General features: G+C 40.3%; 1 protein-coding gene across 2 annotated transcripts in view; it reads right to left on the bottom strand.

Moving 5' to 3' along the window:
* cabp4 (calcium binding protein 4) overlaps positions 1 to 17,211 on the bottom strand; it is a 29,249-nt gene extending 12,038 nt beyond the window's left edge. The window contains exons 1-5 of one of the 2 annotated variants that reach the window (XM_085276833.1): positions 17,147 to 17,211; positions 12,220 to 12,276; positions 11,736 to 11,837; positions 11,251 to 11,380; positions 2,704 to 2,734 (exon numbers count right to left, since the gene is read on the bottom strand). In XM_085276833.1, coding sequence (XP_085132959.1) covers positions 2,704 to 2,734; positions 11,251 to 11,380; positions 11,736 to 11,837; positions 12,220 to 12,275 — 319 coding nt within the window. In that variant the 5' untranslated portion in view covers position 12,276; positions 17,147 to 17,211. The remainder of the gene's footprint in view (positions 1 to 2,703; positions 2,735 to 11,250; positions 11,381 to 11,735; positions 11,838 to 12,219; positions 12,277 to 17,146) is intronic. The other variant, XM_085276834.1, reaches the window with a different exon arrangement.
* Positions 17,212 to 19,335: the final 2,124 nt, after the last annotated feature.

The raw sequence follows: 19,335 nt of genomic DNA on the forward strand, positions 1-19,335 counted from the left end.
TGTGCAGATACAAGCAGAAGTCTGAGCTTTAGTGTGTGATAGGTGTGTGTTTAAAGGTACGTGTCTATGATTCTGGAGACAAATGTTGCATTTTGTACAAAAGTTATTGCACTTTCAAGGAGATTCTGGCAATATGGTGGGAATGTAACACTGATGAACTAATGGTGAAAAAGATATTTTGAGGATCTCCTCAATCCCACAGACAGATCTTCCATCAAGGAAAGAGAGTCTGTGGAGTGTGTGCTTTCATAGCACAGAATCCTCCAGCCAAAATAGACAGTACGACCCAGAATGAGTGACTGAGTCTATTGACTGAAACTATTCTGTAAAGTGTTTACAGAGGTCAGGACAGAGAGTCATTTTCCTGTAGGCTTCTATAGGATTTTTTGCCACTTGCTATCGGCATCTGCTGGCCTTCAGATAGAATGCAGGTTTAAGGCACTTGTACACTGGCTTAATTTTTCCAACATGCAGGTAGGTCTAGTTTCGCACTGTTTAATGTAGAGCCTGCTGACTAGATCACTGTCTGGGAAACTAGCTCTTAACTCATTCACTGCCAGCCATTGGCAGTGAATGAGTTAAACCCATTGACTCATTCACTGCAATTGACGTCTATAGACGTCAATTGCAGTGAATGAGTTAATGTAGGTTAAATGTGTATGACTTTGGTACAAAGAACTGATCATTTGTTGCCTGTTTCCACCAGGATCACTGAACAAAGGGCAGCACATCTGAAGTAAAAAATTCTAGAACATAAATAAATAAATGTATTCTGAGGTGTAGCCCAAACTTGGAATACATGTTAAATAATAGTCTTCCCCTTTGGTGTCAGCGTGGTGACACAGAATTTAAGCAATATTGAAACACATCTCTCACTCCCAGGTTGTCACATATGGATGTTTAAAAAGGAAGCACATGACATCAGATTTATAGCACAGAGAAACCATCATTTTTCAGCATGAATCTTGTGAAAAATAATATTTAAACCCAAACCACAATCTTTTGCTAAACCTGACAAAATTGTGATACACTTCAACACCAGTTCAATCTCGAAAATGTGCATTTTTTAGAGGTCGACTCGGTGCCTGAAGCTGAAGCAGCCCCAGCACCATAACATGGACACTGTATCTTTTTACTAGCTGGGATAACATTCTCATTTTAGGTTTGACAGCATGTCTAGTATTTAATGGCAGATGGCTTGAATGTAAATTGAGGCTGCGGTTTGGGGAAGGCCTCAGAGGGGACTGGTGGTGCTTCCCACGCTGGGCAGATCCCCAAAGAAGGCATCCCCCGGAAGCAAAAATGACTGTGCATTACAAAGGTCAAACGCTGTTGCAAAAATACAACTGGTAGGAATGCTTGGAACCAGTAGATTGGGAGGAAAAATTGCTGTGTCCAGGGAGGAATGAACATCATTTGGTTGTAAAGAAGGGGCTTGAGGTGTAAAACCTGGTCACGTGTTAATGGAAGCTGCCCTGGCACCCTCATGCTATGAAGGTTAGGTGTTGAACTTTGCAGAAAAGGGGTAGTGTAGAAACAAACTGACATCCCAGTGCCAAGAGGTTTGCAGCTCCATTTTGCAAAGGAGGAAACAATGTAGAAGTAGAAATGGCATCCCGGTGCTGTAAAAAGAATGCTATCTCAGCACTATTTGCACTGTTTTTTGGAAAGGAGAGATAGTGGAGCAAGAAACTGGCAACCCGGTGCCAGTAATGTTCATTGTTTCTGCATTTTGCGAATGATGGACAGATGGCAGAGAAAACAGCACCTGGTCCCAGAAAGGTCTGCAAAGAAGGAAACAGTAACCGAGAAACTGACATCCTGGTGTAAGGAATGTTTACTGCTGCGCTTGCAAATGACCAGTATTTGAGAAGAAAACTGGCATCCCAGTGGGGGAAAAGCTTCCTGCTGCATTTTGGGAAGGCGGGATAGAGAAGAAAGAACCTGACATCCCGGGGGCCAAAATTTTGCTTCTGCACTTTGCAAAAAATAATAATGGATTGGATTTATATAGCGCTTTTCAAGGCACTTTACAATGCCACTATTCATTCACTCTCACATTCACACACTGGTGGAGGCAAGCTACAGTTGTAGCCACAGCTGCCCTGGGGCAGACTGACAGAAGCGAGGCTGCCATATCGCGCCATCGGCCCCTCTGGCCAACACCAGTAGGCGGTAGGTGAAGTGTCTTGCCCAAGGACACAACGACCAGGACAGAGAGCCCGGGGATCGAACCAGCGACCTTCCGGTTACAGATACACTTCCCAACCACTTGAGCCATGGTTGGGAAAAGAGATAGAAAACAGTGACACTGGCATCCTTGTGCCAGAAATTTTTGACGTTTAGATACGCACGCGTTGAATAATAGTGGGCTAGGTTAAGTCTAAATCCTTAATAGAAAAATATTTGGGGGATTTTTGGGTGTCACATATAGATAGAGAACCGGAAGGGGCATGGGTAGAGATGTAGTCCCACTCCTGAAATTCCGATAAATTATCTACAGTTAGAAAGGGAATATTTGACACCGTGGGATGTGAACGCTTTGAAGATTCACGGAATTTTGTATAGTAAGGTGGTGCCTCTCGTAGAAGTATTGCCATCTTGCCTAGAGTTAAATATTGAGTGGTGTGTGTATTGACTAGTAATTTATCTTTTACTTCATCATGTGCTTGCGTTGCAATTACACCTTCAACAACATCTTACCATCTATCTCCAGTGGCATCAGCTGCCTCTCCTGCACAGCAGAGGAAAGAAAACAACAGTAGAAATGATTACAACAGTATCAGAATGGGGGATGTGAAATCAGGCTGGCTTTAAAACTGTGAATTCTCCTGAGAATCATCCCAGTGATCATCTGTTTTTGACTACTAAATTAGAATAACATGCATATCATGTCAGCACTGTTGCTGCATGCCAACAGTAAACTCTAATGGGATTTAACCCAGCGACATGTCTTGCTAATTTGCAAAATGACACGCTAGTGTACGCGCGCGTGCATACACAAACACGGCGTCTTGAGGGAGACCCAGCATTGTGTGAATATACACCCATGCACAGCCATAACATAACAGTGAGCTGCAGAAACTTTGCACTGTCACAAAGAAACACAACACAGGTACGGTTAAGCAAAAATACACATGTGCACACACACACACACACTTGACACAAGATATATAATTTGCATATAGCCGCGTGTGAAACATTCAGTATTCTCTGCCTTGTTTTGACAATTGCTCAGGGTGATCTCTTTTTCTCCCTTTTTTCCCTCTAACATTTCCATATTTTCAGAGTGAGGCAAAGCTAGAAGCTAGGAACAAAATCTCCACCTAGTCATTAAGAATAATAGATGACAGTGAAATTTAGGTGTGCTGATGGCTTAAAATAGTAATATGATGTTATATGTTTGGCTACAAACAGACAGTTTTAATGAAAAGACATTATAACTTGGAAATCACTTGGAATACATATCCGTAGGCAAGAAATGCAGACTTAAAAGGATGGGCTTTGTGGTTTGGCAGTTTTGCAAGGATCCATCACACACTACAATATGTAAGCCCTTGAAAAAACAACAACAACTTAATAGTCACATATCACATGCCCTTGAGAGAGTGTTCTAATTAGCACATTTGCAAACATGTGCTGATTTGAATTTGCATAAAAAAGAGCTTAGATATTAAAAGATCACACTGAAATGTCATTAATCATCCTGTAGATGCACTGAGATGATGTGTCCTTAGCGAGATGGTTGCAGCACAGTGTTTTGACTCGAGGGCTTGCAAACAGTGTGCAACTCTACTGCAAAAGCATTGTCCACGGGGGGAAAAAGCAAGAAACATGCTAACTCAGTCATCTTACAGAGCAATGGAGACTGACATATGGAAATGCTGCTTAGCAAAAAGACACCAGAAGCCCAAGGATATCTCTAAGTTCAAAGAAACAACAAACTTTGATTACGTACAGAACAAATGTTGGCTGATTTGCTGTGGGCTTGTGTTTCAATACTTGGACTTGGGATTGGTAAGGCTCAGTACAAAAATGATGAAATATCTATTCACTTGAATATTTCTTGCCTCCCACAATTTTTTATGGATCATCTTCAAACTTCACTTCAAACAATAATATACTGGGGCTTGGGGAGCATAAGGGGCTGGATGTCTTAGCATCCTTGCTTTCCTTGTTAGTACTCAAGGTCAAAGTAGACATAAAAAAATTCAAGAAACCATCATTAAATGAAAGGGCATGGAGTGAGCTGTACAACACACTATCTTTTCAAGACTTTCCAGGCATAGCTACATAGGGACAGACCACCCTCACTAATTTCTGCTGCACACTCAGTCATTTTGTTCTATAAGCAGGCCTGAATTATAACAGAAACCGCTCAGTTCAGAAAAAAAGAGCTTCAAGCATTACTCCTCATCAGCTTTTAAGGGGTAGAGAAAAAATACTGCGTATCATACAGAAGAGAGACACTGTTGAATTTCAGTTGCTTCTAATTAGTTCCATATTCTACAAGTAGGGCTGTGCGATATGACCAAATCTCATATCCCGATACAAGAATTCTATCATCCGATAACGATATAAATCACAAAAATGTAACATTTTCTGTAAATTCTGTGAATCTCGACTTGCGGGAAGTGTTTCCAGCTGCGCGTCATGTAGCTGGAGTCGAGTGTTTTAACAGATGCATGAAACTATACATTTTTAGACATAAGTTGTAACGGCCGCAGTTTTCTTTACACAGCGTGCTGCGGGGAAAAGCCTGTTCTAAAAATAAACTAAGGTTTATTTTTTAGCACCTGGCGGCTCTTTTTTAATTCTCATCCGTAAATAATCTGCTCTTTCACGTGATTCAGTTTATTTTGAAAAGTCTCAACAGGATATTGAGCTTTATTGTGAAAGGTTTATGTGGAACATAAACAAGCGGACACGCGATGCTGTTACCGTTATTGTTGCTAACCACAACACATAAAAACAGGTGTAGTGTGGTTATATAAAATATAAGAGAAAGAGAGAACTTTAAGAAATTAATATAGCCACTACAGTGACCATCAAAACGATGAAAACATATTGCCGTAAACAGTTTATTTTGCGACACCACGAAACAAACGATAGCGTAAAATGAAACCATATCGTCATCCGATATATATCGTTATATCGAACAGCCCTACCTACAAGTATAAAAAATACTTCACCCCAGAACCCATGCCACCCTTGCTTGTGAGCTATTACTGTTTCACCCTTGCTTTTAACCAAGTGTCTGTTTTCATTACTCTACTGCTACTTTTATGAAGGCAAACCGTTCTTCAACCTCGAGTTGTTCATTTTTTTAAATGCTCGAAAAGTGAGAGATAAAAAGGGAAATCTGAGCAGCACGGGTAATGAAATGCAAAGAGAAGTGCAATATTTTTCTTCCTAATGCATGTTGGCACTCAGCCTGTCTAATTCATAAATCACACAAGGTCATCCCGTTCAAGTGCACAATAGCATCAGGAAAAGGCGCCTGTCGTTTATTTGGAAGCTGCGCCGCATGGCGGGCGTTCAAATGATTATTCACTGTGTAAAACTGCCAGCAAGATTTGTAACATAAATGCAACGTCAAGATGCAATTGCACCAGTTATATTACTAAATGTGGGCGCTACTTAAAACATTAAGGCACTAGTAATTTATACAAGGCTTTTAAGTTGTAAAATAGTCATTGCATAAAAAACAAAAACTCAATAGCGCCAGCAGAGCTGCACCACTGTTTACCATGCACAGGATCCTGCAACCACAAAAAGGCATGTTCACATAGCAAGGTCAACATATTAATTAGATTTTTTTTCATCCAGAAATGATTAGTTCGCATGCAACTCAGGCTCTGAATTCATCCGTCAGAACAAGCCCATTAATGGTTCATTTCATTTTGTCTGCCTTCATGTGGCCCACTGAGCAGCACACTGCTTTGTAAGTATGACGCATGTACACATGTGAGAAGAAGTTTCACATTAGCATGCATCAGCATTGAAGTGAAAAGGCTCTCAAAAACCCACAAAGCAGTGACATTACAGTGTACAGTACAGAGTACAGTGCGATTTGCTTTGCATTCAACTGTGCTTCTGTCTGATGTGCACATGTATCAGTTGTCTTTCTTCTTCTCTCTGCCAGCCGCTTGTTCGATTAGATCTGATGAAGGCTGACAGGGAATCTTGCTACTTGTGTTGAGATTAGGAAGGCTGCAGGATATGGTCTCTCTACCTCAGTGTCCAAGCATCACTTGTAAATTCAAACATTAGACCGCCACGGTAAAACAAGCTAGATCAGTCATGGCAGGTGACGTAGTGAGTCGGAGAGGAGTGTAAAATTGTCCACGGTAGCCCAAGGTCATGGTGAGATGTTCTTCCTTTTCCAATAAATGGGCTGCAACTCTGAAACAGTCGTTAGTTATTAGGAGATCAAGTTATGCAACATCTGTAAATGTTCATAGGCGCACAGCTCCTCTTGGGGTGGGTTTCATTTCAGGAAATTTCAGGAAATCCTTCTCATGTGTGTGTTTAAAGATTAATCTAGCAGTTAGAGAAACAATGTGGTTTGCAGTTAAATGACCTTTTAACTTAATATGATTACTTGTGACAGAGGCCAGCTTCACAAAAAATAAGTAAAGTAAAAGTACATTTTGTAGCATTTACTTTCTGCCCTCTTTCCTCTGCAGAGTCAGTGAATATTATGACTGCGAAAGAGAAAAACTGGTGCTCGGCTCTAGCACAACATTTTTCTCAGTGGCCACTCTCAGCATTGCCACAAATGAGTCTCCTGTGGCACAAAAAGCAGTTTTTCCATTGACCATGACTATAAAATAGAAGTCTGTAAAACAGCAGACAGTCGGGACTGAGCTGCAAACAAGGTTTTGTTTTGTTTTTTATTCTTCCAACTTAAAAAAAAAGAAAACTAGCTTTCTAGCAGTGTAGAAAAGTGAGATTTGCTTTTTATGGGAGAGGTGATGACACACAGTTGGGGAGATGGGGGGAAAATAACACAGAGGAAAACCTATGACTTTGTTTTTTTGGTTTAGGCTCCAGCGGAGAGCAATTTACTCCAACCTTTAAACCCAGAAACCAGCCGTCCATGGTGCAATTTTGGGGCACTTACTGAAACACATTTGTCACATAATTTGTCACAATTAAATGTTTCAGATCACCCAAGAAATTGTAATATTAGACAAAGATAACCAGAGTAAATACAAGTTTTTAAATGATGATTTCATCTACTAGAAAAAGGCAACTATCCCGTGTGAATATGTATTTGCCTCCAACACATAATAACTGGCTTTGCCACCCTTGGCATCAAGAACTGCAATCAGACATTTATGAAATGCGACCATGAGTCTTTAACATCACTGTTTGGGTCACTTTTCTTTACAGAATTGTTTTCTTTCAGTCACACTGCAGTATTGTACAGCTTGTTTCAGGTCATGCTAAAGCATCTCAATATGATCTAAGTCCAGACTTTGACTAGGCTACTTTTGTTTTCTCAGATGTGGACTTGCTTTCGATCATTGTCCTGTTGCATAATCTTCAGAGCAGGAACTGATGGGTCTCCTTCAGGACTTTCTGGTAGAGGGCAGAATTCATGGTTCCATCAGTTACAACAAGACGTCCAGGTCCTGAAGCAGCAACGCGGCCCCAGACCATCACACTACTGCCACCATGATTGACTGTTGGTGTGATGTTCTTCTTATCAAATGCTGTGTTAGTTTTATGCACGTGTAATGGGATGAAAACCTTTGAAAAAGTTCTACTTGTGTTTTGTGGGTCCACAAAATATTTTCCGAGAAGTCTTGGAGATCATAAAGCTGTTTTAGGGCAGAGGTGAGTCTCTGTGTTGTTTTTGGTCAACAGTGGTCTTCTTCTTGGACGTGTGGTCTGCAGTTCTTCAGATGTTGTTCTGGGTTCTTCTGTGACTTCTTGGATGAGTCGTGGATGTGTTCCTGGAGTAATTTCGGTAAGCTGTTTTAAATTTTCTCCTTTTGTTGCTCTCACCGGGATACACTAGAAATAACTTTGTAACCCTTTCCTTCACTGACAGATCTCAATGACTTTTGAGTTTCTTGTATTATATAATGTGTCATCATACAAAAACTGCATTTTGTATTTAGTTGGTTTATCTTTGTCTAATATTAAAAGTTTTTGATGATCTGAAACATGTAAGTGTGACAAATATGCAAAAAATACAACAAATCAAGACGTGGCAAATTTTCACTGTGACTATGGTTTCAGTTGTGGGAGGATCATCTCTGTTACAGTTTTTAATGAAAAGGACAACTTTGTTCTCACACTTGAAAACATGTGCAACACCAGCATTCCCCATCTAATCTACCAGCTGCACGACAAATTTAATGCAGCCTATAATCCTGCCGAGGGAACGTTTACTTTTCTCAGAACAATTAGATATCCTCTCCTGGGCAAATCACTAATGTCATCTATTCATGCTTCATGGATATTGGCTCATTAGGAAGACTGACTAGTAATGTCCACTGTTATATTCATGACCATTATGAACCGACTCTTCCCATCATTACTCTGTACATACCTGAAATGACTGAGAATTGTACTCAAATCGAATCTTCAAAGGGTTGAATTGGCTGTATATTGTGGTCTTTAATTCCACCATGTGTCTCCAAAATGACTATAGCTGAGTATTGTTACATCTGATTAGTCCTAATCTTGTGTAAAAACAACATTATAATAGACTCTCTGCTTATCAGGTTTTAGTGATTCAGTTATATAAAATAAATCCTGCCTTTTTCCTCATATAATACATGAGAAGAACTTTACTATTTGTTCAGGAGCGTTGAACATGGCATATGTCAAATTAAATCATTGTATGTTATGATTTTAAGTGCTTCATGTGTAAATCAGCTAATATTTCCAACAAAAATCAGGATGCTTGTGCATCGTTTCTTGGCTCATGTCCATTTGTAATTTTTTTTTAAATATTCTGTAACATCCTGCAGGGACCTGGGATCATGGTATCAGCCGTGAAAAGAGCCAATTCTTAACCCGAGCCAAGCAGAGCATTACTGGAAGATGACACAGAGTCCAGGCATTAAATCATTTGTGAAATTATTGGAGTGCTTCCCCCCCCCCCTTTTTCTTTTCCAAGGCATAAAGGACATGGATTACAGTCCACAGTCTCAATTTCATATTTGAATTAATAGCAGTTGGTAATGATACTGATTTCCATGGTTATGTGACCTATTCCACATTAACAATTACCGGTTTACAAACAGAGCATTTGCTTTTGGATCGCTATGGATCACTGCAAACAGCCACAAGCAGTGTTTATACATACAGCTGATTGTTAGTGCTCACAATCAGCTAAATAAATAGGGCAATTTTCCTGCTCGGCTGCATAACTTTAAATTTAATGTTTTTTTATTCAGCTGTGACTCACTGTGCAAACCTCCACTTTATCACGGTTCTGTGTTTGTGTTTTGTGTAGCATAAAGGAGACACATTTGCATTTTTGCTGCACATGCTTGTATTGCATAATTGTTATTAAAATAAATAAATGCTAGTAAGGCTATTTTTTCTCTTTTAGGGGGAAGAAAATATTAACTCTTACGGGCTGGTTATCATCATTTGTGTCTAAAATCAAACTCAGTTTTGCTTTCGATGTATTTCAGGTTGCAGAATATAACATTAATCAATTACAGCGTTTGATCAGCACCACAAATGACAAATTCAGTCAGAGGTCATTTAAGCGTATGCCAAAATAGATTTAGCCTTGCTAAAGTAAGATAAAGACAAGTATGATGACAGCAAACATGGAATAAATGAGATACACATGCACATACAGTATGACTGCATGTTTTCAACAGATACTACCAGTTAAAACTTTTAGAACACCCTAGTTTTTCCAATTATTTATTGCAGTTCAAGTTGTTCAAGTCCAATGAATAGCTTGAATTGATATAAAGGTAAAATTACCAAAAACTGAAAAAATAATGTACATTTCAGAATTATACAAAAAGGTCTTTTTTTTAAGTGAGGACAAAATGGCTTAACAATTTAAAGCTGTTCTGCGTCAGTGCAGGTTGATCAAGCCTTGAAAGCTGTTGCTACTAATTCCTGCAGGTGTTCCAACTTTTCTGGATTACTTACAACCACTTCACAGCTTTTCAGAAAATGTATCTATTTTTAATCAATGAAGTGTAAATAATTCAGTATATATAAAGTAAATTCATAAATAAAGTTAGGCTTTGATTCAACCATGACTTGAACAACTTATGATCTGTCCACCTGTCCTGTCTGTCCCATGTAGAGATAAAGGCTAACTTGATAGTCATGCAGCTGGGTTCTGGTGCTCTTCACTTCGTACTGTGTAAAATCCACAGCACAGAAAAACTGGATAAAACACCCTAACACCGGTTGCTAATAGCCAGTGAGAAATGTATTGCTGAACAACAGACCACTACATCTAGAGACTGGTGAGTGATCCCATGGGCAACACCAGTTACAGTGAGGTTTACCATGCTGGACCTACAAGCTCTTTGAGATTGGTTTAGTTGCTGAGCCACCTGTAATTTGCATGGAAGACACCAACATGCAGACACTCACCAACTGTTCCCTACATAGTTGTGAAAATGTGAAGAGTGCCACGCAACTCAAACGACTCACTTTCAAAGTAAAAGTTGCATCTCTTGAAACATGTTGTGTCTGACCATGATTTCAGTGGCCGGACACAACTTCACTACAGTGAAGGAGAACAGTTCCAGTTTGAGTCACACATTTTCAAGTTTCTCTACTTGAAAAGTTGGTGATCAAAACAATCATAAGGTCTTTGGTGCAGCACCCTCTTTTGCAACTAATTTCACGAGCGACTGGCAGCAACTTCCAGTAATCACTCGCCAAGCACTCAGTGATGGGGTCCTAACCATTTTGATCTTTTGTGTCTCCATCTCTGTGCCTGCTCTTTGATTCCTGTCTGCACCACGAGATTCCCCTTCAAACACAAACATACAGTATTCAGGTGCAGTTACTGTTAAATTAAGAGGCATTTTTACTATAAAAGCATCACCAGGACATGCTGATATGGACTGTGTACATTATTTTTTTAATAATCCACACCACCTGCTCAGTTTTTTTTATATTTGCCCTTTATAAATGTGCTGTTACCCCTGAATGTAAACATACTCCAGAATGAAACCTTGTTATTTATCACTATTGAGTGTCAGGTTCTGTTTAAATTAATGTGTATATGCATGAACTGACCTGTCCAAAAAGTTTATTAAGGTAGGCGACGTAGGCAGCGGCCACTGTTGAGCTGTTGCTGAGGCTCCTTTTACCACGCCGACTACCCTGCTCCTCAGGGCCCTTCCCCTGGGGTGTGGGGGACTTTGAGCTGTGAAGAGTGCATTTGCACGCCAATTGTTGAGAGCTATCATCATAAAAGCCAAGTCTATAATTTCCCCTCCAGCAGTTTACCAAATACACTTAAGTGCCTTTGAGGTAATATTTTCCATCCCTTGTTCGTGCAGCATCAGCTGCTTGGGCCTAGTCAGGTGACATCAGTGGTAACATCAATCACCAGAAAAAAAGGAAGAAAGGCAGTGTTTCCCAGGAGGGCAACTTGGAAACCTGGAAACTCTACAAGTTTATTTTTCAGGTGATGTATCACATAATTGGGTGCACAACTCTACACGTCCCACTCCCCTTGTCCTAATCAATGTTGATTAGAAACAGAGAACGATAATAACCAGAATTTCTTGGAGAGGCTGAGCTGAAGGGCCTTGTTTTTAAATCTGCCTGCAACGGGTGATCTTCCAGCTGCTGCAGCCCTCCCCACTCGTGGAGATGTGCTAGGAAAGAGAGAGGCCTTAATCAACTTAGAGTCCCATTATTTATTTAAAGAAAAAGAAACATAAATACTGACTTTGATAGAGTCTAACAGCCAGTTCTTTCTCCCATTAAAAAAGCTGGCTACGATGGGAGGATACTGATGACAGCTCTTTGGATTTCTAAAAGCGCCCCCCCCCCAAAAAAAATGTCTTGAAAAGCTATTAAGACCGTTTAAAATCAGCTAGACAATCTCTCAAGAATTACTTTTCCTACTGAATTTGCTTATGTACTGTTACATAACAGACAAACACAACGGAAATGCACCACTGAAATGCTCCAAATGAGAGGTTTAGGGTTCACACTGAGCTTGAATTGTTAATTTTGACTTTTTTCTTCACTGACCTGGCGGCAGAGGATGGTCTACTTTCTGGTCCTCCCTTTGCACCTTTCACGGACATCCTGGCCAGAAGATAAAAGAAAATGTCAAAAGGGAAGAGAGGAAAAGACACAAATATCATAATGTAAAGGCAAAGGCTCCAAAAGAGCTTTCAAAAATAATGAAGAAAAGGCTTGTTGGGCTCACACAAAGCAACAAACAACCAAACAAAACCTGATATTAAACACTAAAGTCTTCATGAACTGGCTTTTTCAAATGCAAGGTAGAGACAAGCTAAAAGGGCTGTCTTAGCTGCTAAAGTTGCAGTAACAAAAATGAGCACAGGGCTAGATATTACACACCGCATCACAGCATTAATCACATTTATAGAAATCTATTTAATTCAACTATTGAGCCAGAGGGAAGAGGAGTCACTCAAACCCAGTTTTAAACGTTAGTAATAGCAAAACTTGCAGGGGTGGGGGCTCAGCTGAAATAGGTAGGGACCAGTTTGAGTTTGAATGCAATCACAGCGTATATACCCAAACAGCAGAACAAAAAACATGGACCACAGGACAGTGTGGATGGAAATGTCAGTACAGCAACAGAAGAAGATGGCGAACAGAAAAATGAAAGGAAAGGGAGTGTATGACAGTCGCATGTGCAGAACTCATGAGGGAGGAGGAGGAGAAACTTATGGCTTTCAATTTGAGAGACAGATTAATGTTCTGTCACGAGCCTCGGCAGTTCTGAGTATCAGCGCCTGATGATGAACGGCCGTACTTGACACTGATGCGCTGTAAACCCAACGCCTCACACCACCAGCACGCACGCCACGAAGCTGCTGCAAAGACAGACCGTCAAGATCTGCTCCAACAGTCACTACTTAAGGCGGCCCCGGACCACGAGGGCTGTAATGAGAAGAGACACGAAGACCAGCCAGTCGTCTAAATTATGTTGGACCGTTTAATGCACCTCGGCAAAAAACAAGCCACATTCCCAGCTCCAGCTGGGTGGAACAAAACGTGCCATGACTGAGTAGTGATTGCCTGTCTGTCATGCTTTCGCACAATCAGTGTGCTTACGATACGTCCTGATTGCAACACGCTTGAAGCATATTAAACTGTATGAATGGAGAGGGGAGGAATTTTTAATGTCCACCCACAATTACAGTTTTGGAATTGAAGTGGTCAGAAGTTATTTTATCTATACACTGATTTATTTATTTATTTATTTATTTATTTACATGCATACTGAAAAAAGTTTGCAGTGTTTGCAAAACCTTGCAATAATGCAAGCACACACATATACACAGCGTCTCTGCCGCTTTCCCAAACATTCACGCTGCACTTGTGGGGAAAGCAGGATATCTGGACTTTCTATAGTAATGGCCTCGCATTGTTTGCCTAAAGAATTGCTCTCGTCTTCAGTGAGCACAACTCCCATCAGAGTAAACAAACACAGCCACACTCGCATGCACACCCTGTACCCGTTTCACTACACAAGCCGTTGAGCAGCGCTTTGTGTCTGCAGCACTCCTCCCTAAGTGGCCAATTGCTGTCAATCACTGAGCCGACACAAGCAATTTTAGATCCTAATCATTCTAATTGAAGTAATGAAATGGAGGGCCAGGTGGACTAGACGAAACCAACACAACAAACACAGCTGACGATGGAAAGCAAGCTGCACTTGAGTTCTGCAATGATGTGGAAGACGACGAATGGGCCAGCCTGGGGTGTTGGGAGTTAAACACTAAATAGGGATTCTAAATATACTCCACAAGAGCCACTGGAGTGAAGGACGCTGAGACACATTGTATATGTCATGCAAACGTGACCCACATTGAGTGCATACATACTGAAAAGGAAGGTTTTCAGAGAACTCTAGGCGCTCCTGTGAAACCTACACACAGTGCTAGGACAAAGTATTTGCCCCCTTCCTGATTTCTTAGTTTTTTTGCTTATTAATGCCACTTAGGCTATGTTCACACTGCAGGCAAAAGTGTATCAAATCCGATTTTTTTTGACCCTATGCGACCCATATCCTATCATGCTATGACAGTGTGAACGGCACAAATCCGATATTTTCAAATCCGATCTGGGTCACTTTCGTATGTGGTACTGAATCCGATACATATCCGATGTTTTAGAAAGCGACTGCTGTTTGAACGGTCATGTCACATTAAATCCGTCTTTTACGTCACTGACACAAGACAGACGGCAATTATCAGCGGCGGAGAAGCGCCCGAGAAGACATCGCGAACGCTTCCTGGCTATCCAGCGTAGATGTCAGTGAAACTGTTGGGAAGACAACGTTGGAGAAACGTGAGCATGTTATTTGTACAGATTCTGACAGAAATCTGCAACTATCCTTTGAAGCACCACTCCTCTAAAACAGCAATAAGGATAATTATTAGGTTATCTACATTATTATGTAAATAACAAAATAACTTAAAGCAAAAATTGGGAAACGTAAAGTCTGAAGTCTTTATATTAAGGGCCATCAGTCAAACAATACTGTTTGCTCTGGGTCTAAACAGAGCGCGTTGTGTGTGACGTCTTCTTTTGCGCATGCGGGCCGCTTTGAGCGTTCACACTAGAGCGCGTTTGCTGTCGCATTTTATTTGTAGTGTGAACAAGCAGTCAAAAAAATTGAATTTGATCAAAAAATAGGAATTGAGCATTAACACCTGCAGTGTGAACGTAGCCCAAGATGATTCAGATCATCAAACAAGTTCTGACATTTGAGAAAGATTAAATATAAAATGCAGTTTTTAAATGATGATTTCACTTATTCGGGGAGAAAAGCTATCCAATTGCCATTGTTACAACATTAACTAGTTGGCATTAACCACTTTTTTTTTTTTTTAGAAAGCTGAGTTTAGTTTTACTAGTGACACTCAGGCCTGATTATTGCCAACTCTGCTGAATCAAAAAATCAGTTAAACAGAACCTGACTGACAGAGTGATGCCGGCTGAAATATCTCAAAAAGCAACACATCATGCCACGATTTAAAGAAACTCAAGAACACAGGCAAAACAACGTCAGTGACATCTATCAGCCTGGAAAGGTTACAAAGCCCTTTCTAAAGCCACTGATGATTCATCCAAGAGATCACAAAAGAACCCAGAACAACGTCTAAAGAGCTGCAGACCTCACTTAGTAAGTGTTCATGGGTGCTGCTGCCTGTCTGCTAGGTACTGCCTCTACTGTTGCCATACAGCCATTCAAGATATTTGTTCTTTAATCTTGGGTGAGTAAACCATTTTCACCATCCATTATCTATTATTAATTTATATCAATATGTTAGCACTAAATATCCCTGTCCGTGGATTATAGTAAATAAAGTCTAGACACCTTAGCTAGCAATTTAGCACTTATGGCTACTTCTGCGTCTGAAAAACTGCAGTGGCCTTTATGCTCAACTCCAGACTTCAGAAATATAGTGGTGTCGTATTGGCTATTTCTCTCTTTTATGAGTGTAGCAGATATTCTTATTTGGGGGAAATATTTGAAGCGTGTTGAATTCTTGTTAACATCTGACACAATCTAGGCTACAAAGACTATGAGAAGTTAAAAGTTCCCAAAGCCTTTGATTTGGGAAAAGCAGACCACCACACCGCTTAAACATTGTATTATTTTTCTTAAAGGATCAAAAGCAGAGCAGCAGAATCAAAGATAAAGTTTTCTCTTAGGGTACTGCTAGTGGCTAACGTAGCCTTAAACTAACAGCTTGAAGCAAAGATGAAGAGTTAAAGAAACTCTGCTACACTCACTTCTTTTATATCCTTTGTAAAAATTGAAGTCTTTACACCCAGACTGAAGACTGAACTGTTTGGACGAGGATTTCTTAGCCAGCTATCCTGGGTCATGCTGAGGTTAAGGTTGTGACATCGGGCAGGAAGCAAAGTACAAGCAAGGATGCTAGTGTGCCACAGGGCGCTTTATACAAGAACTTAAAATTTCCCCATAAAATACTATTAAAGAACATTAAATTAAAACCAAATTTATGCCTACAGTTAGGGAAATTGTTTGAGTGGTTTTCAAGGTATTTCTTAACTAAAAAGAAAATTGAAACAAAAATGAACCTTTCTGGCATGCATAACAGAAAGTATCAGAGTCACAAAAAACACACATTGATTGTGAGTTCAGGCGTGGCTTCACCTTCCTGTGTACTCTCCTTGTTTTCTTTTATTTTTCGCATTATCTTTCCGTTCGCCTGCTGTCCAGTCGGAAGAAAGTCGGTCCCAGAGGAGCCAAACCAGTCCGTGTCTGATCCATAAACAACCGATAGAAATGCAATCAGGCCTGGCACTCCATCTTATCTTCACCCATCTTAACACTTCACCACCACTTTCTCATCCTCACATCCCTCCTCCCCTACCCAGCACTGATTTCATGTCACGGCTCTAAAATGAGACTGTCGCCTTTGGTCTCTGTGCAGACAGGATAACAGAGGGTGAGAAAGAGATACGTTTTCATGTTTTCCCTGTCATTTGGGGAATTTCTCCCCATTGCTTTGTATATAATTCGAGTCTAATTACAAGCTCTCGCTGCCTGTTTTTCTGGAGGCCAGCCTGATAATCACACAGCGAGCTGCTCTGAATAAGTCAGCTGATGCAATTGCATTGTAGCAAGCAACAGGGGCACAAATGGTGAACCAAAACAAATGAAAACAGAGGTCTGGCCATCTGCTGGCTTGTACAGCAAAGCTCAGGATCCATATAATCAAATATTACAAAGCAGAGAGGAAATGTTTGTCAGTTTCATTAGCCAGTGTGAGCAGGCTGCCTCAGACGTTCTCCATGCAATGCCTGCTCCCTACAAATGAACTACAGCCAGTGGTCGTCGTTCTGAATTATTGAACACTTAACTATAAATTATTATTATATATAAAAACAGCAAAAGAAGCTAGAAGAAAAGAATATGATATTATTTCTTCCTTCTACTTACCCTGACTGTTCTTCTTGTTTGTCTTGGATAGCAGATGTGGATGAAGGGCATGTGTACAGTCTTAGCTAACCTGAGGATTATATAATGAAAGGTGATTATCTGGCTAAATATGTCTGGATTAGGTAGATAGATCTAACCGGTCGCCTCTGTTCTCAAGAACAAAAAGGGCAGTGACATTGTGTTCCTGCAGATTTGCCATTTTCTGTGTTTTGATCAGTTTATATTTCATTTCCGTGCAGTTTGGTGAGAAAAACTTTAGATTCAAGATGCAAAGATCAACCATTCTGTTCTGTTCTGTCCCTCTCTATATATATTTCACGGCATCACATCCATGCACAGGGTCCATATCACTGTCCAGGAGAAACAAACAATCTGAGCCTGAATAACAACACACTGAAACGGAAAAGCGGTGCTTCTATCGGCAGGTGTAAGTCACGAATTGCACAACAGGCATCAACAGACTGACAGATGAAACAAAAGGGATACGTTCAGAGAGCTCTGGCTAGTGTTTGAAGACAATAGACCAAATAATTCTTGACATCTAAATCGTTCATAATTTACTGGACAAAGACACAGTTTATGTAGTTTTAAGTTCTGTACACCACTACAGCTCCTTTCAAATTTAACAATTAATATTTGATCGAAGTGCAGACTTTCAGCAATAACACTTTTCATCATTTGGCTATTAATACACGCAACATGCAGAATTGTTTTGTCGTTTTGGCTGTAAAATTACAAAATAATTCTGATCTTTCAGGAACAATTTGAATTTTCTCTCTCTAATTGGTTGAGGTGTTAATGCTAGTCTCCTCTTCTTTCCAAAATCATTCGATTTTTGTCTCTAACACAAACAGTAACAAAGTTAGGTTCATTTAATGAGAACTTGTAAAAATTGATCCACTGCTGCGCCATTGGTCAAAAAAGGGTCAGTTGGTAGAAAATATACACAACCTCCCACTGTCAAAACCTGTCAGTTCAGATTAGACTTCCATCCATCCATCCATTTCCTGCTGCTTATCTAGTTCAGTCTTACAGGGAAGTAAGTAGGTACACTGTTGACCTGTCCAGATACACTCTGCAACAACCTGTTGCAAAGCCAACACAAAGAGACAGACAATTTCGAGTCACTGGTTAACCCACAAACTGCATGTGGGATGAAGCCAGAGTACCGTTCTGTGTGCAAACCCCCCACACAAAGGCCAGATGGTGGATTTAAAACAAGGTCCTTCTTGCTGTGAGCTGTGTTAACCATCATCAACATGCTGCTCCAAGATTAGAAAAGAAATTGATAAAACAGCCTGTTGAGATGAAACCAAGATGAACTTGTGCCAAAATGATGGGAAGAGTTATGTGCTAAACTTGATGGAGGCCATGTTACAACATGAGCATGTATAGCTATCAGTGGAACTGGGCCACTAGTGTTTATTGATTATGTGACTGCTGATGATAGAAGTAGCAGGATAATCAGACCGTGCTTCACAGTGCAAGGGATAATAACCCAGAGGTTTCTCAAGGCTAAGAAATGGTATGGTTGATGACCAAGCCATTCACCTGATCTCAGCCCAACAGAGCACGCTTTTCAGTCATTAAATACAAAACTGAATGCCGTAAAAACCAGAAACAACTGAAGGCAGCAACATTAAAGGCCTTAAAGAGGATCTGAAGGGAGGAAACACAGTGATGTCTGTGATATCAGGCAGTTATTTGCTACAAAGGATTGTCAGGTTAGTTTGATGTGTTGAGTTTTGAGCCTGCCTTTGGGGGCAAATAATGCAAATAACAAATAAGCCTCAGAAGAAAATGCCAAACAAACCCTGAACACAGAGAGTGCACAAACAGTGCAGATGGACAGGGCAAAGCAGCCAGAAAAATCTCTAATCACAGACAGAGTCAGATAAACGAGTGTGTGGATAAATTTGTATGTTTAACGTGATTTGTTATGAGTATAACCTCAAAGCAAAGATGAGAGGTTGAGCTAAAAACCCAAGTGAAACTCAAACTTTGCACATAAGAGTTTACCTCGTCAAGCTGCTGCACATGTAAAATCTGTGGAAATTTTGAAACTCTCTTGACGCAGAGTGTCATAATACTGCTGCTGCTGTTTACTTTTAATGAATTAAATCAAGTATATATATATATATAGTGTGTGTGTATATATAGCAGTAAATGTGAAGAATAAGGCTGTTAAG

The sequence above is a fragment of the Mchenga conophoros genome, linkage group LG6 (assembly GCF_057382185.1).
Source record: "Mchenga conophoros isolate Kocher_MC1m ecotype Shallow Benthic linkage group LG6, M_conophoros_male_GT1.1, whole genome shotgun sequence".
Classification (NCBI taxonomy): Eukaryota; Metazoa; Chordata; class Actinopteri; order Cichliformes; family Cichlidae; genus Mchenga; species Mchenga conophoros.